Consider the following 19,970-nt stretch of genomic DNA (forward strand, 5'->3'; position numbering starts at 1 on the left):
AAATATGAAAGTATCAAAAAAATTAATTGTAATTACAATATCGTATGTACATTATTGTACATGTATGTATTTGAATGCTAATGCCAGATTATGTTATCATAGTATAATTTTAGGAACCTGTTACGATATATAAATTCCGATCGTTTTTATTTAAAAATGTAACTGATCGTAAATTTTTGGATCTCATCAAGTCGTATTTTACTTTCGTTTAACTTGTCCATTAAGTTGTTGAGTCTTAGATGACTTGCGATAAGAAAAACGCTCATGAGAATCCTAACTGAGTCTTGTTAGCGTTATGAAGGATACTTATCAACAACTGAAAGTACGAATGCGGTTACGAAATTACTGCAGTCCACCTCGTATGTAAAGAAACGCTGTAAAAATATTCGCATGCCCATTAGCTATAGCGTAAGATCTTTTGCCCATAATTCTCTATTTTCTTTAGGTATATAAGAATAATAAGTTATCAAAAAACAGAAGGAAGATTATAAAAATACATAGAAAGAAATTATTTAATTTTAGCAAACTATTTGTTTTTTACAATGATTTTCCGTTCCTATAAGGAGGAACAGAAGACGTGAGACCTAAGTATACGCACCATCATTAACGCACTTTGCGAAAGGAAGTTGGCATTTTCGGTAATTTTTTAGAAGGCTGGTTTTATAATTGTTATACTATACGTAAGGTGAGTCAAACGGAACGTTGCCTCGTGTCTCCTAATGGGGGCACGTCACATACATATCATTCCTTGCGGAACAAATTAACTATAGGTGTGATAACGATATATATATTGCAAAGTATATATGTATACTATATGGAATAATTGCAAAAGACAACTATATATGTAAATATATCTATGTTGAAGAACATAATTATTATTGATCTGTTAAGCGAAATTGTTGTACTGATTTATTCGGTTCACCTTTTTCTAGTCTCCAACTCTCTTCTAACTTTTATCGATCGAGTTATAGTTTGTAAGAACCGGCTTTTGTGGTTCCAAATGCAGCATTTCAAAACTGAATAAGAAACGAACGATTCAATATGTATTCTTTGTCTATTTTTAAGTTCATAATCATTTTCTGCTGCATTTATTTTATATGTATTATTAGGCCTTATAAACTGAAACAATAATTCATATTTCATATCTTTTGAACTCTTTATTATTTGAGTTTATTTCATAATTTACCAATTTCGAATGTTCTTAAACGAGATAATTATGTATACGTTTCAAATAAAATAATTTCGCGTTTGTCTTTAATGCATTAAAAACCCATCTAATAAATATCTAATTTATTAGATTCTAAAATTTTCAAATAAAATAATTTCATTTATTTTCAATATATTAACAAAATATCTAACATGTTTGAAAACTATCAAAGCAACGGAGTTTTACGATTATCAAGGAACCAAGAATAGCTATGAAGCAAAATTTTGTACGAATCGGGTCGCCACTGTCGCTTTCACTCGTGATTCAGTGACAAAGGAACCCTTTTTAAAACCAGCTGACAAGATGTTACGTCAGTTAGTCTGTAGCCGTTGCCATTGTGCATACGACGTTGATACTTGTGTCTGTTATGACGGCGTTCTAAACTCGTGCTTTCTTTCCGAATATTTCAAACATTTTAATCAATCATGTTCGATATCGACGAATGTTACATAGCCGTTCTTCGATTAGTGAAGGAAGCTGGCTCGGTGAGTGACATTTTCTTTGATGAAATTGACGAGAAGCGGCCACAACTTGTTTTGTGTTTCGAGTTATTCCTAGCTGATAGCGGGCTACGTTTTATCGATTTTGCACGCAGCTTTAGATTTCAATTATGTTCTTATTCAACTAGCATACTGCTTTCGTTTCCCATGCGTTATTCTGTCTAATGTTATCTCATATAACATAAACGCAGTTTCATTTTCGATGATGAATTTTAATTATTGCCTTGAAATCACTTGGATATGTTGTGAATTTTAATGCAAAATTGATCGATGCGTTAGTGATTGTTTAATGCACATGATTATTTTTTACCTGCGTATATTATACATTATTATATTCTAGATAAATAATGCCGCTAATTTATGGGCATGAATGTGTATTTGTTTGGCTTCCAAGAAGCAAATTCATCGCGTTGGATAAAATGACGCGTTTTATATTACGCGGATTCTCTAAACTCTTTAACTGCTATAATTTATAACCTATAATTTTTATTTCTCTCTATCTATTGCTTATATTATATATTAATAAATAGTTGAATGCATTTGATCTGTAGAACTAATGATTCAAAATTATAAAATATAATCGCATTACTGAAGCATTTATAAAATACCATTGCCATTAAGTGAATCATTATCTAAACATCTAATGAAATAGCGATAACAGAAGCTATAGAACGTTTGCGTAATTATAATTTCATTTGTAACAAACTATTAATAGTTTTTTAATTATATACGATACACTTGGAATAAAATTTTTTTGTATGGAAATTAATTGCAACATTGTAAATTTTTGTGTACATGGAATTCAATAAATACAATGGTTATAAGAAAATTGAGTAAATTATGCAGTTTAGTGACTTTTTTCCAATTTCGACTATTTGACTCGAGTGTCTTTTTACAAAATAACGAAAAATTTTTTAATTTTATAATGAATTTTCCGTTTCATTCACTTAATGTTCAGAATTTATCAAGATGGTTACATATATAACATATACATAAGGTTAGGGTTTTGGGTATTTTTTAAACGATGTAAGCATTTCCAAACATGTTTAAATAAATTTATCAACATCTAACCCAAACCTAACCTAAACTTTTTGAAAAATTTTGAACATTAGATGAATTAAACTTGAAAAATATTGTATTTTTATATATCTTTACGAAATAAGGAACATTTTTAAAACTTCGCTCATTTTTTAATTTTTCGATCTTCTCCGTTTGAAAAAGATTCGTTATTATTGAAGATTTTCGCACTGAAAAGAATAATTATGTTTCAATTATGATTTTTTTGTAGATCGTGAGGGAAAAAATTAACCAACCTAAAGATGCAATGACGAAATCCTGCGAAGTTGACCTTGTCACTGAATGGGATCAAAAGGTGGAAAAATTGCTAGTCGATGGAATCTCCTCCAAATTTCCGGATCACAAGTACGTTTTATAATATTTATCATCTTATATGTATTCATCAAAATTTTCATTTCATTAGTCATAGTTACTAATAGATGGAATAATATGCTTCATACTATTTAAACAAGTATTGACAAATTTATCAAATATAAATTAACGAGTGTTAAAATTTGTCAAACTTTAAATTGAATAAAAAACATTTTGTTAATTTATTAACATAAGCTTTGTAATTTTTCAAATATTTTAATATAATTATAGAAAATAATTGAAATATTTATACACATGTATGAATATATTTGTTTTAAGTATATCAAGAATTTCTTTAAGTATACTTTTGAAATTTGTAGAAAAATTTGTTAACAGAAAACAAAATCGATAGTATCCCAATAAAAATTATTAAAAATTTTGTAAAGTAGTTTGTAGTTTTATTATAATTTTTAATAAATTGGTGATTTTTTAATAAAACTGTCATTATCCGAGTGCTGTATCATCCAATATATAATTCAGAAAAAAGATATATAACGCATGGTCAATAAAATATTTCGATTAATTCATTTTTTCTATTTTCTGTTAAATAAGGAACAGTATTGAATTCAATAGATTCCCAGATTCCTAGTTGACCTTGTCTAGTGAAACATTCGACGCGTTGTATCCCCTTTAAGCTCGTTATATGTGTTTGGACCAGATCTGTCGCGAAGAGTCTCGTCAGATCATCAATGGAATTTTCCAGTCGTGAAATCGATCCTCCTAGGATCCCATCATTAACATAATAACAAAAAGTTACATGTGAAATAATTTTTTGTTTTTTAAATAACACAATAAAATTTCATTCAACGAAATAAATTATGTATTTTTTAAGATACAAAATAAAATATTTAGGAACAGAATGAAGAAAAATGCTTATTTGTGGTAATAAAAATTACAAATCTTGTGTATTATAAATATTTATAGGTAACAATTTTGTTTATAACAAAATGCCGCGATAACAAAAATATCGAGTTTCTCTAATACAGAGGAAATATATTTTGATAGATTCATAGGCGAAGAGGCAACTTCGCTTGGGACTAAAGTTGAACTCACGGATGCTCCTACATGGATCATTGATCCGATTGACGGCACAATGAACTTCGTGCATAGTTTGCCCCACACTTGTATATCGATCGCACTGCTTATTAACAAGACTCCTGAAATTGGTGTAGTTTACAACCCGATTTTGGAGCAATTCTTCTCAGCCCGTAGGGGTCAAGGTGCTTTCCTGAATGGAGCTCCCATTAGGGTTTCAGGAGAGAAAGGTATAAAAATGTATAGATTCTTGCATTATAGATAAAGATCGATCTGGATCACTTATCGCAGGAAATAAAATGAAATATTTGTTTGTAGTTTAATTATTTTGGATATTTTTCTTGTTTAATTAGTTTGAATCAAATTCATTTTTTTCAGAATTACGTAAAGCTCTTGTAATGATGGAAATGGGCACAAGCAGAGATACAGAGAAGATGAAAATTGTATTGGAAAATGCGAATAATCTTACTTCACAAGTTCACGGGTAAAATATCATTACTTTTCTAAAAATTCAATTTATACAGTTTTATATTTATCGTACAGAATACGAGCTCTGGGATCTGCAGCTTTAAACATGTGTATGGTCGCTCTCGGTGGAGCGGATATTTCTTTCGAGTTTGGTATCCACGCGTGGGATGTAGCAGCTGGTGATATCATTGTAAGAGAAGCCGGTGGAGTGTGCATAGATCCAGCAGGTAATTTATTTTATAATAAAAATAAATTAATAATTTCCACCCTTTTTTTAAATTACAATATTTAATGTTAAATAATTCTAATAGTATTGAAACTTATAGATACGTACATAATTTCTTTATAATGTTTGCTTTTTCTTTGCACGCTCGTTTGTTTCGTTTCTAGGTGGGCCGTTTGACGTCATGAGCAGAAGAGTTCTATGTGCGTCAACAATGGAGTTGGCACAAGAATTAGCCAAAGTATTAGTTCAGTATTATCCCGAACGTGATTAAAAATCATAATGTGTATGGAAAATATCATAAAAGGATATCTTCGAAAAGAGGCCTTGCTACATATTGAATTACGTTATCACGTACATCTTTGATGTATATAAACATCTGTATTGCGTACCTCTCTCTTTTTATAAGATTTAGTTTCAATAATAAAACACAGATCATTATACTCTTGTTGTTTTCGTGAGCATTTAAGGTTTACAAATCAAAACAAATATAAACATTTACGAAATTGTAACTATTTATTAAGACATTTACATGAATGTTTGAGACAAAATTTGCAATCTGTGTAAAAGATACACATTCAGTGAATGATATGTAACAATACTGTATATTGAAATCAGAGGTATATGAATGTGAAAGTAATTATGATTTTTATTGAAATATAATGTGTAATAAATTTAACTGTGCCATTTAAATCATGTCATGTGTAATTTATTTTTATAATTATACGCATGTTATATGTTTTATAGGTCGCTCTTTGTTGTATTAAATTTATTTATTTTTGGATCTTTTTTCAGTAATCTGAAAATTGAAAGCCATAAATATTAGTATCATGCTCCTTTTAATATTACCTATACTTACACAATAATAAATATCTAAAAAGTTATATTAGATAGATTCGTATTACTAAGAAAAAAGTTTATCTATAATTTTCATTTTTTTATTCATATATATCTTACCTGTTCAAATACTTACGGTTTTGTTAATTTCAGTGAAATTTTATGACAAACCTTCCTGTTGACATAAATTTATATTAAATATTTGGTGATCCTTTTTTGCGATAGACATCATTTTTATACAGTTGTCAAGCTGCTGCCCAGAGAATCTCACCCGTTTCCTTCATCATCATGTTTTCCACCAACTGATCTCATCATCTCTTCCATTGCCTCCCCTCCTCACAGGGAGGGCTACAAGTGAAACATTACCAAATAGCCAATTAGAAAATTATGAGTTAGTTTAAGTTTTTGTGTATTCATTTTATTTCTGTATTGAAATGTGCCCGAAACATCTAGCTTCCCTTTTATGAATTTTGCAAAAGCACTTTTTTTAATTCCTCATATTATCAGAAAAACGCATTTATTCTTTATTTAAAATATTAATGAAGTAATGGAATTTTAATATCAAACTATTCATTTATCATATTTAGAGATATGATTTTGCAATTATATTTTAAAATAATATATAATGATATGTATATATAGATATGTGCAAAACAAATTTGATCTGCTACCAAAGAGAATAGAGCATAAGGGATGACCGTTAGAATAACTTGATTTTGTTTTACGACATAATTATGTAGGTTTTGATTTGCAATGTTATGTTGTTTAACGAGAAACGGATATGCTAAATATCCCATAAGGCAGTCCCCCATGAATACCTTGCAACGGGAACGGCGTTAAAAGCCCATGAAAGGTCCACTCGCACTTATCGATGCTTTGAATCGAAGACTCATATCTGAAACATAAGCAATCTCGTACAATATGGTCATGTAAAAACCGCAAATACCATGAACCATTCAAACAGCATTGACGTTCTGTCGTATCTTATAAATAAAGAACGCAATATTAAATAAAGGAGGAAAAGAAAATTTAACGAAGCTAACGATACAAAATCGCAAGCTACTATGATGAATCTGTTGAAACGAAATATAAGTTTTTATATATTTCTATGTGACAACATGTTAATATAAAGCATTAAATAAGTTTCGTTCTATGTAATGCAATTCGAAATTTCTATTTCTTAGTGCAAATATATATGTACATCATTATTTTTGTTCATATTTCTTTACATCAATGCCTAAATAAATGCATCTTTTAATGTGAAAACGATTACTTGTAATGCTAACAATCGATGGTGATAAGTGTTAACACAATAACTCATTTCTCCAACACTTTCTAAAGTTACACATCCTCTACCTAACATTTCATTACGAGATAAAAAAGAGATTACAATCGGTACTTTTTTCCTTTTTATATATAATTATTTATGGAAATACGTTGCGTACAAGTGCTTCTATAATTTTGCATGAGAATAGCGCGCGATTAAGACTGAAAATATAAAATACAGGGCTTGTTTCTCATTCTGATAAGTATGTGTTGTTTTATTTCAATAACCTACGTACTATACAATTTATATCCTTTTCGTCAGTACAAGTTTCCTTGTTATTAGACTTCGATGCCATTCGTGCGTATATACGCGACGGCACAGAAGAACAAAAAAAGATTTTGTGTTCGTAAATTATACGATCAAATTCGTAAGAGTCTTACAATTTCACAAACTTGGGATTCTTCGTCGCGAATGTAACGCATTATCATCCATTTATGATATAATTATTTATTTAAGAGTTATTATTTGCAATGAAAGTCACGTGTTGAAATTCAAAAGATTGAGAAAAAGAAAAATACTATGTACCACCATTATGCTAAGTATCGATGGCCAATTCATGCTGAAAGAGGCGGTCACTTTCCCAGTTTTGATTTTCATCCACGGAAAAATATCGTTCAACGATGTACATTCATTGAGCTGCTTCCTCTAGTATTCACCGTGTTGGATTTACATACTTTATAATTGCTGTGCACAAAGAAAGAAAAGAAATAAACCAAATCTAAGCGATTTCTATTTCAAAAAAATGTACACGTGAAAATAATATTTTACGCCTTCTGATACACTACATTGTTTCGAGCCAAGTACAAATATGTTGTTTTTATAATCGTTGATAAATGCATCAATGGGTGAATTCCAACATTATTATTCATCGTCTGTAGTAGTTATTAATTAATATAAAAATATTGCACTCTATTGACCTGCAATAGTTATCATTAATTAAATAATAGAGTTCAGATTGATAGAGTACAATACGTTATGCAAATAATTTTTCCTTCCTTTCGTTATGACGTATTTACGTCTTCAAATGTTCTCCTGTCGTATTGAAATGGCGAGTGAAATGTGAAATTTTTGCACCGCCTCTTTCTGCTGTAACGGATACAGGACATTCGATATAAGGAGACACCGCATTATGTTAGTAATGCTTTTATGATATACAACGAATCGTTAGCGGTGTCGTTTTAAACATTCTTTTGTAAAATTACGTCAATGAATTCTCCGATGCGGAAGGACCCCAGGCAGGGTTACCTATATCTTTTCTTGTATAAATGGATGCGCCAGGGCGTGGTTCACAGTAATTCTCTTTCCTGCATCCAACATCAACGTTCGTTCCAAAAGGTCTTTTAGTTGTCCAACTTTTCGACTTTGTTCCGGTGGCAAAGAATTTCCTCCTAATTCTGCGTTTAGATCACGAGTGGCTGGCAACGTAGACATCACTACAACTTTCTCCTAAAAATATAGGTGTTAGCAATTTTATCATTCACGTGCATTTGTGAGTACAAGTAATCGTTAGATTACTTACCACACAGGAAAAGAACAAGGTTGGAAAGAACAGTAGAGAGATAACTTACCCGCTCCGTGACCTTATCAACTTCATGATACAGGAAATTGCAGTTAGAGTCAAAATGTAGATCCTTGAATGAGCCTTTCCTAATCAGCTTATTAGGCATTTTGCCTTTTAAGTCCATGAAGAATTTCAACATTTGGTTGTTGGTTTTGCCAGAGAACATTATTTTTCCCGTGTACAATTCGTATATGGTGCATCCCACAGACCACATGTCAATGCCGAAATCATACGGTATACCAAGAACTAGAAAATGCCAATGTTATTTGCATGATATGTGATAAATGTTATTAAATCTCTATGACAGTGGAGATCTCCCCAATGTAGGTTTGATCAATGTATCAGAGCTGTCACATACAATTGCTATTAACGTTTGAAAAACTAATGCGACTAATATAATCTAGCCGCTACGAAATTTCGTCTGTTCGTATCTAATACGTACAGTATCTCTAAATCGTTTGTGCCATGTTTTAAAGGGCATACTATAGCATGGCTATTAAAAGCTGGTTTAAAGTAGAAGAGTGATAAGTAAACAAAGATTAATCTCTCGAGTTTTAGTTAAGGATAATTAAAATAAAATAAAAATAATAAATAACCCAAGAGATTAATAAATTGTGAATATATATTATCTGTTAACTAATAAAAATGAACAATACTTACTAATTTCAGGTGCCCGATAAAACCTTGATACCAAATACGGTGTTATCTCATTCTCATGAGCATGAGACGCTGAGCCAAAATCGCAGAGTTTCAATACTAACTTGCTTTCACTGACTAGAATGTTATCAGGTTTGATGTCAGCATGCAGAATATTTGCACGTTTTAATAACTTGAGAGCAAGGAAAAGTTGCTGCGTATACGATCTTACCGCTTTAACATGTAAACCAACGTCTTTTCCATATTTTTTTAAAACCTAAATAAATTTTCTTATATAATAAACGATAATATGTAATTAATTAGTATAAAATATATGTAATATATACTCACCTCTCTTAAATTCATAGCCAATGGTTCAAAAACCATACATAAATGATTTTTATGAAAGAAATGCCTAAAAAGTCGTAGACAATGAAATCTATCTTCTGGATCTGCATCATTCAGTTTTCTAAGTATTTCTAATTCTTTAAGGCCAGTTTTGTGCCTAAAAGAATAAAAAAATTCTGTACATTGCTCACTTTCAATATCGTAAAATTATCAGATATATTGTTACATTACGTTATTTCATTGTTGACTTACATTATTTCATTATTCCTTATTATTTTTACAGCAACATCTAAATTGCCTCTAGCAGTATCTCTAGCCCTTACGACATTACTAAATACACCCTGACCAGTATATCCATAAACAACATATCGGGAATCTAACGTCTCGCCCACACGTACTCTAAAAATAAAAAACAAGATGTTTTAACATTAAGGACGAAAAAGAAAAAAAAAACAATTTACCGATAATATCCTTCTGCATCATCCCAATTGTCTGTTAAACTTGGATTATCTGGTCCACCTTGTCGTTTTCCTTCGACTGTGGGGCTCTATAAAAAAAGGTACTAATATTTAATAGATAAAATAGATATAAAAACTAAACAAAAGAAGAAAAAAACTTACGTACATTAAAATCACCAATGTTGTCTGCTTCGGCGAACATGTCCCATTCGTTTGACTTTTTTGCATTTTGTTTTTCTTCCTGTTTAATTTTTTCTGTCGGTTTTGTATCTTCATTTTTATCTGTCTCTTCAGATGGAGCGTCTTCGAATCTAGATTTTCTCTTTTTAACTTGTGGCGATTTTGGTTTCTCGGGCAATGGTGGGGTATGACTCTCCGAAGTGGATTCGTTATTATTAGACGAAACTTCTATTGACTTCTGTGACACATTTGATTGACTTTCAGAAGGTGGAGTTGCGGGAACAGTATTAATTTCAGCAGACATATTTGAATCTTCATTTGGTCCGCTTAACCTCTGGACAAGAAAAAAAACTTACAATTATTATTTCACAGTATTAAAGAAACATAATTAAATAGAAATAAAACTAACAAACCTTTAAAAGTTCCTCTCTTTGTTTCCTTCTACGTTCAATAATAGCTTCTTCATCTTCCTCTTCTTCGATATCTATGTCTTTGATATCTTCTTCACTTGAAGTTTCTGAATGTTCTACTTTCAATCCTTCTGACAAAGAATCTTTGAATTTATCACTACGTTCTCTTTTACCATTTTTTTCTCTCTCCCTATCATGATCTCTAGTATGTTTGTCTCTGTCTCGTCTACTTCGAGAGAGCGATCTAGAGCGTTTATAACGATCATTCCGATCTCTATCCAATCTACTCCTAATAGGACTACGAGATCTTCTTGTACTTCTTGATCGCTCTCTAATTCTATCGCGGTTCCGACTATCTCGTCGTTCCCGCATATCGTTACGATCACGACTACTTCTCCCATCTCTGGGCCGATCGCGACTAGTATGGCGTTCTCTACTGTCTCTTTTATCACGACTATGCCGATCTCTGCTGGCAGGTCTGTCTCGACTACGTTGATCGCGACTAGGCGGACGATCTTTACTGGTATGACGATCGCGACTAGCGTGTCTGTCTCGACTGATATGTCGATCTCTACTGGCATGTCGATCTCGACTAACGTTGCGGTCCTTACTAACATGTCTATCGCGGCTTACATGCCGATCGCGACTACTTTGTCGTTCTCGACTTGCTAATCTATCGCGACTGTCGCGTCTAGATTTATCGGTCTTATCTAATGATTTGTATTCATTACGAGATCTAGAATTATGGTGATCGGCTTCTCGTTTTCGCTCTTCTTCTCTGTAAACACATGTTTATTAAAATTTATTAATAAAAAAGTATTTAATAAAAGAGATATTAAATTTAAATGTTCTACATTTAACACACCTTCTATCTTGTTCTCTTTTACGCGACTCGTCTCTTTTGATAGAATCTTTACGCTTATCATCTTCTATTCGTCTTTTGTTATCTTCTTTTCGTGAATCCTCCCTATGTCTATCGCTTGGTTTTCGCACTTGTCTGTCATCTTTTCTATTATCATCTCTCTTAGTTTCCTCTTTAGTACGAACTTTTTCCTCCCGTCTCCTTTCTATTTCCCTTCGTTTATCTTTATGTTCCTCTCGATTTCTACGATCCCTGCTCATATCTACTACTACACGCCTCTCAGGTTTCATGACTTTTTTGCGTTCTCTACTACCAGACTTACTCCTAGCTCGTTTTTTGGGGGGTATGTTGTCACTTTCACTATCATCCTCTACAAGTATAACATCAGGTGTTTCAGTAGCTTTTATTTCATCTTGATTTGGTTCTTTATCCTCCTTCTCAGATTCATCCGAAAGGTACTGTACTAAACATGCTTGCAAACGCTCCTGTATAAATATTAAAAATATATAAATATTTATGTACTTTTTATTAAATCCTGGATGGAGAATTATACCTTTTGTTTCATTAATTCTTCCAGATCAATATCATCTTCGATGATTGTACAATCTACTTCGTCCGAATCTAAATCTACCAACTTCTCATCGTCACTTTCTTCAGTAGAAACCACTTCTAGTAAAGAATTTTTTACTTTGCCATTGACACCTAAATCTTTTTGAATTACACGTGGTGTTTTGTCATCTAATGATCCATTCTCAACTTCTCTTTCTTTTTTAGGTCTTTTATGTTTCTTATGTTTTTTTCTAAAATGTATTTAATGACAACGTAAATGTGGAATCAAATAGTATTAATAAATTGATTATTAAAAAACATATATACATATTGTACATACCGTTCTTGACGTTCTATCCTCCCATCTTCCCTTTCAATTAATTTATCTTTCTTATGTTTGTGATGTTTATGCTTTCTTTTCTTTTTCTTTCTTTGGTCAACCAACATATCCGATTCAGAATCTATAGTCACCATGTCTCTTTTAGACTCTATACATTCTAAATCTGATGTACTAAAATGTAATTAAACAAATAATTATTATATAACAAATGGTTATATGCATATTAACATTGATATATTAAAATATTATATGTATATTAATACATGTGTATAATTCATAGATTAATATATTGCTAATGAATATGAATATGAAAAAATAAAATATATACACATAAAATCTTACAGGTGACAAATTAATATCTCTATTCTAAAAATTACATCACCGCTACAGTCACATGTAATATTTATCTTATTTCAAACGGATAATGTTAAGTGGACTTTGTTGCGAAATATAAATGTAACGAGACATAAGAAATAGGTTATTTTTTTCGATAGATCTACATTAAAAATCACATAGTAAGAAGAAATATTTTCCTGCGTATTTATCCAATTGTTGTACGCAATACCAAAAAAAGAATACGTTAAAAACACATTAAATTTATTCCGAGAATAAACAGAATATCGAATAAGCACATACGATGTAAACAGACTTATACATCCTTCAATTTATCAAAAGAAAATGTTTCTCCTGATTGCGTAAAAATTGATATTTCCGACTTACCCCATGATAATGATTTATAAATTGTTGTTAAGAAAAACTATAGATATGCACTGCACAAAACAACTACACGAATATATGAACTCTTTATTGAGTCGCCATTTTATATACCTTCGATTATGTTATTTCGAGATATCTTGATGAATACTGAGCTATCGATAAAGAAGGGTTGCTTCCGGTTTCTGTATTACCTTTGTGTAAGAGAGCGCGCCGCGTCGGTTTTATTGTTTATTAAATTTATCGTTATCGTATTTGTGAATTTAAATTATACTTCAGTGAGTACTATTATAATAGTAGTTTCAGAATTATAGCAGTTTTATAGTAAATCAGTGTAACAAGATATGGAGAAGACATCGATGAAATACCGCGATGTAGCACCCCGCATCAGTAAGTCAATTTTCGAATACATATTATATAATATTTGTGTATTAACATAATTAAAAATTTAAATATGCAAGGATGTGCGGAATAACGCTGCGATTAACAGTGTTACAATATATATATTTCCAACAACTTTGTACAACAATACAAATTAGTAACAAGTTAGTAAATATTAGAGAATCCGGAGAAAAACCAGACATTTCCATTAGGTAAATTTTCCGGTCAGCTGCTCCGTAATTTCTAAGAGCGCACAATAAACCTAAGGACCTTTTAAGTACCAGCTATAAACTGAAAATACTTGCAGGATTAACGGTTTCTGCAAGCTAATAAGGTTCAGTTTAGGCGGGGCCTTAGGTTTGTTGAGGGTGTACATAACGATCAGCGGACCCTTAGCGACCCAATACCGAGGGACGTCGCACGGTTCCAATCACGCGACGTAACAGAAGCGTTAGATAGATTTAATGTCAGATGAATCTATTGTATTTTTGTGTCTTTTATTTCGCGCGCTTTCTAGCCATAGACGAACTTACCATTTTTGTGTCACTTCCAACGTTACCGACTCAATGTAGAATAAAATGACGACATTCATGGTGGTTAGAATTGGAACTATTATTAGTACTATAAACATAATTTCTACATTCATATAACAAGTCTTGACATTCATTAAGGAAAACAACATGGAACACAATGAATCTTGTTGTCTTTCATATTGATTTTTTACGACTTAATTTTCGGATGGTTTCTTCCACTCTTTCGGTATAAGTATTGGATCGAATTGAAGTATTGAATTTGATAAAAAGTTTTCTTTTAAAATTCTATTTCAATAAAACGGTTCATATGCGCATCTCATATTGCCTTTATTTGCTCATTCTTTGCTACTTGATTCGAGTCTAAAATAAAATACACATTACGAAACCTACTATAGGTAAGAAGGGATCTCTTCATCGAATAAAAACTCCGTATATTATATTATATGCAATAATTTAATTCGCAAAATGTCTTACAATATAACGTCGAAGTATGCGACGCGTTGTTGGTGAATTATGCTGTTGTTTTTGCACCTATATTTTGTTACGTCTCGCGACACCAACCACGCGTGGCATTTCTTCGTTTCGTTTTCTAGTCTCTTAATGACCAGTCGCATGAATAATCGGCACCAATGCCGATTTATTATGAACAATTATTATTAATTACATCGGCAATGGTGACGAATAACAATTAAATATAACATTATACATTACGAATAAATACTAAAAGTAATCCTCGCAAACTTGGGTGAGTAACCGAACGTTGCTTTCCGTTCGCAATTATAATATAAATACAAAGGATGGCATGGATAACGAAGGGATGGACAATAGGATAGTTTAGGATTGGGGGAGAAAGGGTTCAAGTATACTTAATCGCTTCTAAATCGCTTCTTTACACAAGGTACTCGATCGATTCCGATCGTTTATCACATTCTCCGACGATCTGTTAGTCTCGGGGCTTTTCGAATTTTCTCGTCGAATATTTCACAATAGCGTACTGTTTTAACGAAAGGAATATCCCGAGAAAGTCAGGATGTTTTCATTTTCAAGTACAGCGCAATCGTGTTACTGAAAATTCGTGCAAACTTTCCATTCATTTCAATAGCTAGCTATTCATTCGAATATAATGGAATTATTTGAATAATAGAAATAATTATACAACCAATAAATAATAAATAAGAATAATTTCTATAATATTAAATAATTCAGAAACGAAGAAAGATCACAGCGAATCTTTATGATAGTAAGAATATAATTAATGTTATTTATAATTTTACTTAAAATGCTTGAGAAATAAAAAGATAAGCTATATCATAAAGATCACTGATAACATTTCTTAGTTTATTTCCAAACATACTTCTCCTCGCTGGATTCACGAATTTTCAGTAATACGATTACCCTTATCGATTATTTCGTGAATCGGAAGAATGGAAAGAATTCCTCTTCCATTTGTATCGACTCTAAGTATACGTGAGGAAGTCTTGGTCCGTTAAAAGATGAAAAAAAGAAAAAAAAAAGTATTATTACTACGCTGACTAGATTCTACACCCATCCAGTATCGAACCTTACATTAAATCTAGTCTCTATACGCGTGCTTCTAAAAGAGAGGAACGATTCGATAATGTCACATTGATTTTCCTTGTTTCACGTATGACGATATTCACCGAGGGAGATCAAATAGATACGATAAGCGAATTCACCGAAGAAGAAAGTAATTATCCAAGTCGTTCGAAATATTATACGAACACGATTTGTTGAGAATTTCGTTAGAAAAAAGAAGAATGAAATTTCTGTATGAAATTAATATCAAAGATGTTCCTTATTGTCTCTGTTGATTTTCTTTTTGTCTTACTAGCGCGTTAAATTGTTCTGGTCCTCGATAAGACGAAGAACGAATATAAATTGATTCTTCGTCTTTCCTCAGCCATTAAAAATCGTAGAAATGCTTATTCGAAGAGTTTCTTAGCATAATGCCAAATGCGGAAGAAGTATTCGTCTTGTCTGAGAAGTCTCGCTCTCGCGTACGAATGGATATCGGCATCCATGTTGTGCTCGCGTAGCCAAGAACTCGTGTTCTCCGTGCTGAAGCTCATCGACGCGGTTTCACCTTTCTCGGTGGCTTCTGCTACTGGCTCCACTACGGCTAATTCTGAAAAATAAAATAGAAAATTGCACGTGCAGGCAAGTCGAAGCAAATTGTTCAATTGGATGTATCGATTTGAGCATTCTTCAAATTTAACAACAAGATACAGAAGTTCTCATACTCGAATGTATCTTTCGATTCAACTTTGTTCTAAGGAACAGGATATTATATAGGGATTTTTAAATCTAAATATCGTAGATGTTGAAAATGACAACGTGAGTTCGCGCTCGCCATCTATATGCAGATGCGCTAGTTACAATAAATAGTAACTAGAAATTAGTTCTAGATATAATCGATAGGTTTAAGATATCCTTTTGTTTTTATCCCTAGTCCATGTAAGAAAGCGCAATATTCGCATGTAAGAAAGCGCAATATTCGCATGTAAGAAAGCGCGATTTTCGGCTTAGAACGGTGTGATAGATTTATCCAAAGAATAAAATAATAGCTATTTCGATCTCTAGATACAGAAATAACAACAGGAGATTTCGAAATCTGAATCTAAAATACACAGTGCGAAATTATAGAATCAAATATTTCAGCATCGCGGAGGTTTAGAGAGAATATGATTTACAAATATTAAATTTCGCTTTTGCATTTCTAAGTGTTTCAAATATACGTGTTATTTACAATGTTTAAAATATTCTAAATGCCAAATGTCCTTTGTAGAATATTCAAGAGGTCGCAAATATCGCTATTCAAATTTTCAAGATTTTAAATCTAAGATTTTTAAAAGATTACATTTGTTTCTTTGTCGAGGTAGATGGTACTTTGAACAGATTACGAATATCTTATTTCAAATTTCTGAAAGTTTCTATATAAGCGTTCTCTCGAGAATTACCAAAAAGTTTCCAAAATCTTTTCTCCAAGATTTTTCAATGTTTTCGAATGTTCCTTTAACAAAGCATCTAAAATGGTAAATTAAAAACGACGTACCGGAAGCTGGTATGATCTTGACTGGTTCATCAGACTCCAAAGGATCGCTGTGACCGACTTCGTTCCTGGCAAAGATCCTGATCAGGTACATATGGTTCTCCTGTAAATCCCTGATATTCAATTTCTGTGTTTCAGCGTTCACTTTGCCTACTTCCATCCACATTGTCTTCTTCGCGTCCCTGATAGCAATTTTGTAACCTTCCAATGGTGCTCCACCATCGGATTCCGGTCTGCCCCATGAAATTACGACCGTGTTCGCTGCGATCTGCCTGATTTCCAATGGCGCTGTTGGTGGTGATGGCACGTCTGTGAAATCGCGAGCAATAAATTACAATTTCAATGAAAATTCGCACACGATGACTAGATGTATACATATTTATAAAAGAAGAATACTTACTGGCATGAGTCATTAGGGTAACTGGTTCTGAGTTTGTAGGTAAACTGAGTCCCATGTTGTTCTCTGCGAAGATCCTGAAGATAAATTCGCTCTCTTTCAAATTTTCTATGCAATGTTGAAGCGTCGTAGCGTCCAGGGTGACAACCTTCGTCCATCTTGCTCCTTTACCAATCAATGGCCTCTTCTCGATGATGTATCCTATTTGGGATAGAATGCGGAAACGCAAGATTATTTTTCTATAGTCCCTTTAATGCATCGTTTCGATATTATTTATTTTACGTTTATATATTATATCGAATGTTATGGTTTCACATAAATAATCAAGCGATCCCTACTCGGATTCATCTTATCCTATTTTAACACAAAACTTATACAGACATTTTCTTCAGTTCTATTTTAACGAAATGGCTATCGATATACCGTAAAGGTAAACAAAGGCAAGAAAGTTTATTTACAAGGGTTTCGTAGTTTCATAGGTTCATACTGTGACGTACTACGTATGTATACGTATATGATAATACGGTAAATATCGATTTTAAATTTTAAGAGAAAAATGTGTAGACACGAGGGTTGACGTAACGATCAAAGCGACGTGGAAAATGATTTTCTAATCGTTTAGAACGTCGTATTTCTCGTAAGAAATTATTTGTAAGTAAGCGAGCTGTTCAACTACAGCATATACTCTCCATACGATTCTGAAGATCTGTATCTATAGTCTACAATATTTATATAATTTACTATGTCCAGATATTATATTACATTATTAAAGATGGTATCTCACTGGGGGTAGCCATCCACATGTTATATTATTATACCACTAAGCTATAATATTTTACCAAATGTCCTACTGGACAAATTGTAAAATTCAAATAAATAAATAAAAAAACAAAAAAAATATTACACTATTATCTTATATTCGGTAATGATGGATTTTAAATTTTAAGAGAAAAATGTGCAGACACGAGGGTTGATGTAACAATCAAAGCGACGTGGAAAATGATTTTCTAATCGTTTAGAACGTTGTATTTCTCGTAAGAAATTATTTGTAAGTAAGCGATCTGTTCAACTACAGCGTATACTTTCCATACGATTCTGAAGATCTGAATCTACAGTGTATAATATTTATATAACTTACTATGTCCAGATATTATATTATACTATTATACTATATTTGATTAAAAATTACCCGTGAGCTCTGATCCTCCATTGCTGGCTGGCGGAGACCAACTAAGTGTGACGCTCTTACTGGTTACATTCGTCACTTGTACGTGTTGTGGACTCGATGGAGGTGCTACAAATAACATTGAACGTCGATCAGTAACAAAATGCAAAGTACAAACTATGAAGATAATGAAACTTACTTTTACTCATGACTACCTTCGTTGACGGGAATATGCCAAGCAGAGCGTACATGGTGTTTTCGGTGAGCTTTGTTATTTCTAAGCGATAGCGGAAGCGTTAAATAAGCGGAAAGTTACAATGCAAATGATTCAGAAGCGTTAGAATGATAATTTTTTATCTACGTGCTATCGTGTTTTTGCTTCAAAGCGTCTAAAACTTCGATTGTAGAATTAATATTGTTTAAGCTATTTTCGTTACGTACACTTACACGCTTAATTAAATTTCCATCAAAATCGATCAATTTAGTTGCTAATTGCCATCTAAAAGTCTCGTAGAAATGCTGTTATTATTTTCTACATTTTTAACATTTGAAACTTTAATTGCAAGATTGAAATCTCTTTAAATTATTTTTGTACAATAGCTTATAGCGATTTAAGAAATTAATATTGTAATTTTCAATAAGGATCGATCGATTTGCTTACTGATTCGTCTGCCTGCTGAAATTGGTTCTTCGGCTACGTATGGAGGACCAGTGCCAACACTGTTCTTCGCTGTTATCCTGAAGTTGTACGGTACATCTGTCTTCAGATCCGATACGTTCAACTGCGTCGTTTCGTGCTTTGTGCTGCCGATCTGTAAACAATATTTTCAGTGTAATCAACAAGATGCACTTTGAATTTTCGTCAAAATATTCTCCCAAAGAGAATTCTTCTATCACCTTCTGCCAAGATTTCTTCGATTCTTCTTTCATTTCAACGATATATTCGGTTATCGGTGTTCCACCGTCGTTCTCTGGAGGCTGCCATTTTATCGTGAAGGATGTCTTCGTCATTCCTGATACTTCTAACGGTCCTCTTGGTGGTCCAGGTGGCTCTGCGAAGATACGTTAATTATGGTAATTTCACAAAGCTCAGACACGACCAAAAATCTTACGCGCGGTTTCTGTTCTTACAAATGCAATATTCGATCGAATGTTTTCTAGACTTTGAGAAAATCCAGTCCTTGAAAATTATTATTAACAGAAACGTATATCTTCTGACATTCTTGTAGAGGAGGCGCGATACACTAAAATTTCAATTGCAATTTTTCCCAGAAGCAAACGTACGTTTATTGTTTAATCGATTCATCATTCGTAAGAAAATGTGAAACGGCTGGTAACGAT

At 32.4% G+C, this 19,970-nt stretch overlaps 3 protein-coding genes across 9 annotated transcripts in view; 1 reads left to right on the forward strand and 2 right to left on the reverse strand.

Moving 5' to 3' along the window:
* The first annotated feature begins 1,499 nt into the window (after positions 1–1,499).
* LOC117242151 (inositol monophosphatase 1-like) lies at positions 1,500–5,550 on the forward strand. Its single transcript, XM_033508596.1, has 6 exons — positions 1,500–1,692; positions 2,996–3,129; positions 4,141–4,400; positions 4,549–4,654; positions 4,714–4,865; positions 5,029–5,550. Exons 1-6 carry the CDS (start codon positions 1,633–1,635, stop codon positions 5,133–5,135), a joined length of 819 nt encoding a protein of 272 aa, XP_033364487.1. The 5' UTR covers positions 1,500–1,632; the 3' UTR covers positions 5,136–5,550.
* On the reverse strand, positions 5,355–13,246 carry LOC117242147 (serine/threonine-protein kinase PRP4 homolog). Of its 7 annotated transcripts, none has more exons than XM_033508590.1 (14): positions 13,090–13,246; positions 12,370–12,540; positions 12,034–12,280; positions 11,484–11,965; positions 10,622–11,396; positions 10,195–10,542; positions 10,032–10,117; positions 9,823–9,969; positions 9,574–9,727; positions 9,247–9,499; positions 8,594–8,832; positions 8,271–8,471; positions 6,517–6,593; positions 5,355–6,046 (listed from the first exon to the last, which is right to left on the reverse strand). In XM_033508590.1, the coding sequence occupies exons 1-12, from the start codon at positions 13,092–13,094 to the stop codon at positions 8,271–8,273; spliced, it is 3,108 nt and encodes a 1,035-aa protein (XP_033364481.1). In that variant the 5' UTR covers positions 13,095–13,246; the 3' UTR covers positions 5,355–6,046; positions 6,517–6,593. The 7 variants fall into 7 exon arrangements, with proteins under 7 accessions (XP_033364481.1, XP_033364482.1, XP_033364477.1 ...); XM_033508591.1 differs by having other exon boundaries at positions 8,228–8,471; XM_033508586.1 differs by having other exon boundaries at positions 5,358–6,046; positions 7,551–8,471.
* Positions 13,247–14,431: 1,185 nt separating this feature from the next.
* The window catches only part of LOC117242036 (titin), a 130,552-nt gene continuing 125,013 nt past the window's right edge, over positions 14,432–19,970 (reverse strand). Inside the window, 7 exon segments of the mRNA XM_033508366.1 lie at positions 14,432–16,143; positions 17,071–17,376; positions 17,468–17,665; positions 18,654–18,758; positions 18,829–18,906; positions 19,291–19,441; positions 19,527–19,681. Of these exon segments, the coding sequence (XP_033364257.1) occupies positions 15,941–16,143; positions 17,071–17,376; positions 17,468–17,665; positions 18,654–18,758; positions 18,829–18,906; positions 19,291–19,441; positions 19,527–19,681 (1,196 nt within the window). The 3' untranslated portion in view covers positions 14,432–15,940.

This window comes from Bombus vosnesenskii, unplaced genomic scaffold (assembly GCF_011952255.1).
Source record: "Bombus vosnesenskii isolate JDL3184/JDL3185 unplaced genomic scaffold, Bvos_JDL3184-5_v1.1 scf7180000016263, whole genome shotgun sequence".
In the NCBI taxonomy this organism is placed as follows: Eukaryota; Metazoa; Arthropoda; class Insecta; order Hymenoptera; family Apidae; genus Bombus; species Bombus vosnesenskii.

Excerpts from the sequence above, each read along its gene's own strand:
- LOC117242151 (XM_033508596.1), top strand. The coding sequence starts at position 1,633 with ATGTTCGATATCGACGAATGTTACATAGCCGTTCTTCGATTAGTGAAG. Across the intron at positions 1,693-2,995 it reads TAGTGAAGGAAGCTGGCTCG|ATCGTGAGGGAAAAAATTAA; the intron begins GTGAGTGACATT and ends ATTTTTTTGTAG. Across the intron at positions 4,866-5,028 it reads AGTGTGCATAGATCCAGCAG|GTGGGCCGTTTGACGTCATG; the intron begins GTAATTTATTTT and ends TTTCGTTTCTAG.
- LOC117242147 (XM_033508590.1), bottom strand. Across the intron at positions 10,543-10,621 it reads AAAGAGAGGAACTTTTAAAG|AGGTTAAGCGGACCAAATGA; the intron begins GTTTGTTAGTTT and ends TTTCTTGTCCAG. Across the intron at positions 9,970-10,031 it reads GATGCAGAAGGATATTATCG|AGTACGTGTGGGCGAGACGT; the intron begins GTAAATTGTTTT and ends TTTTATTTTTAG.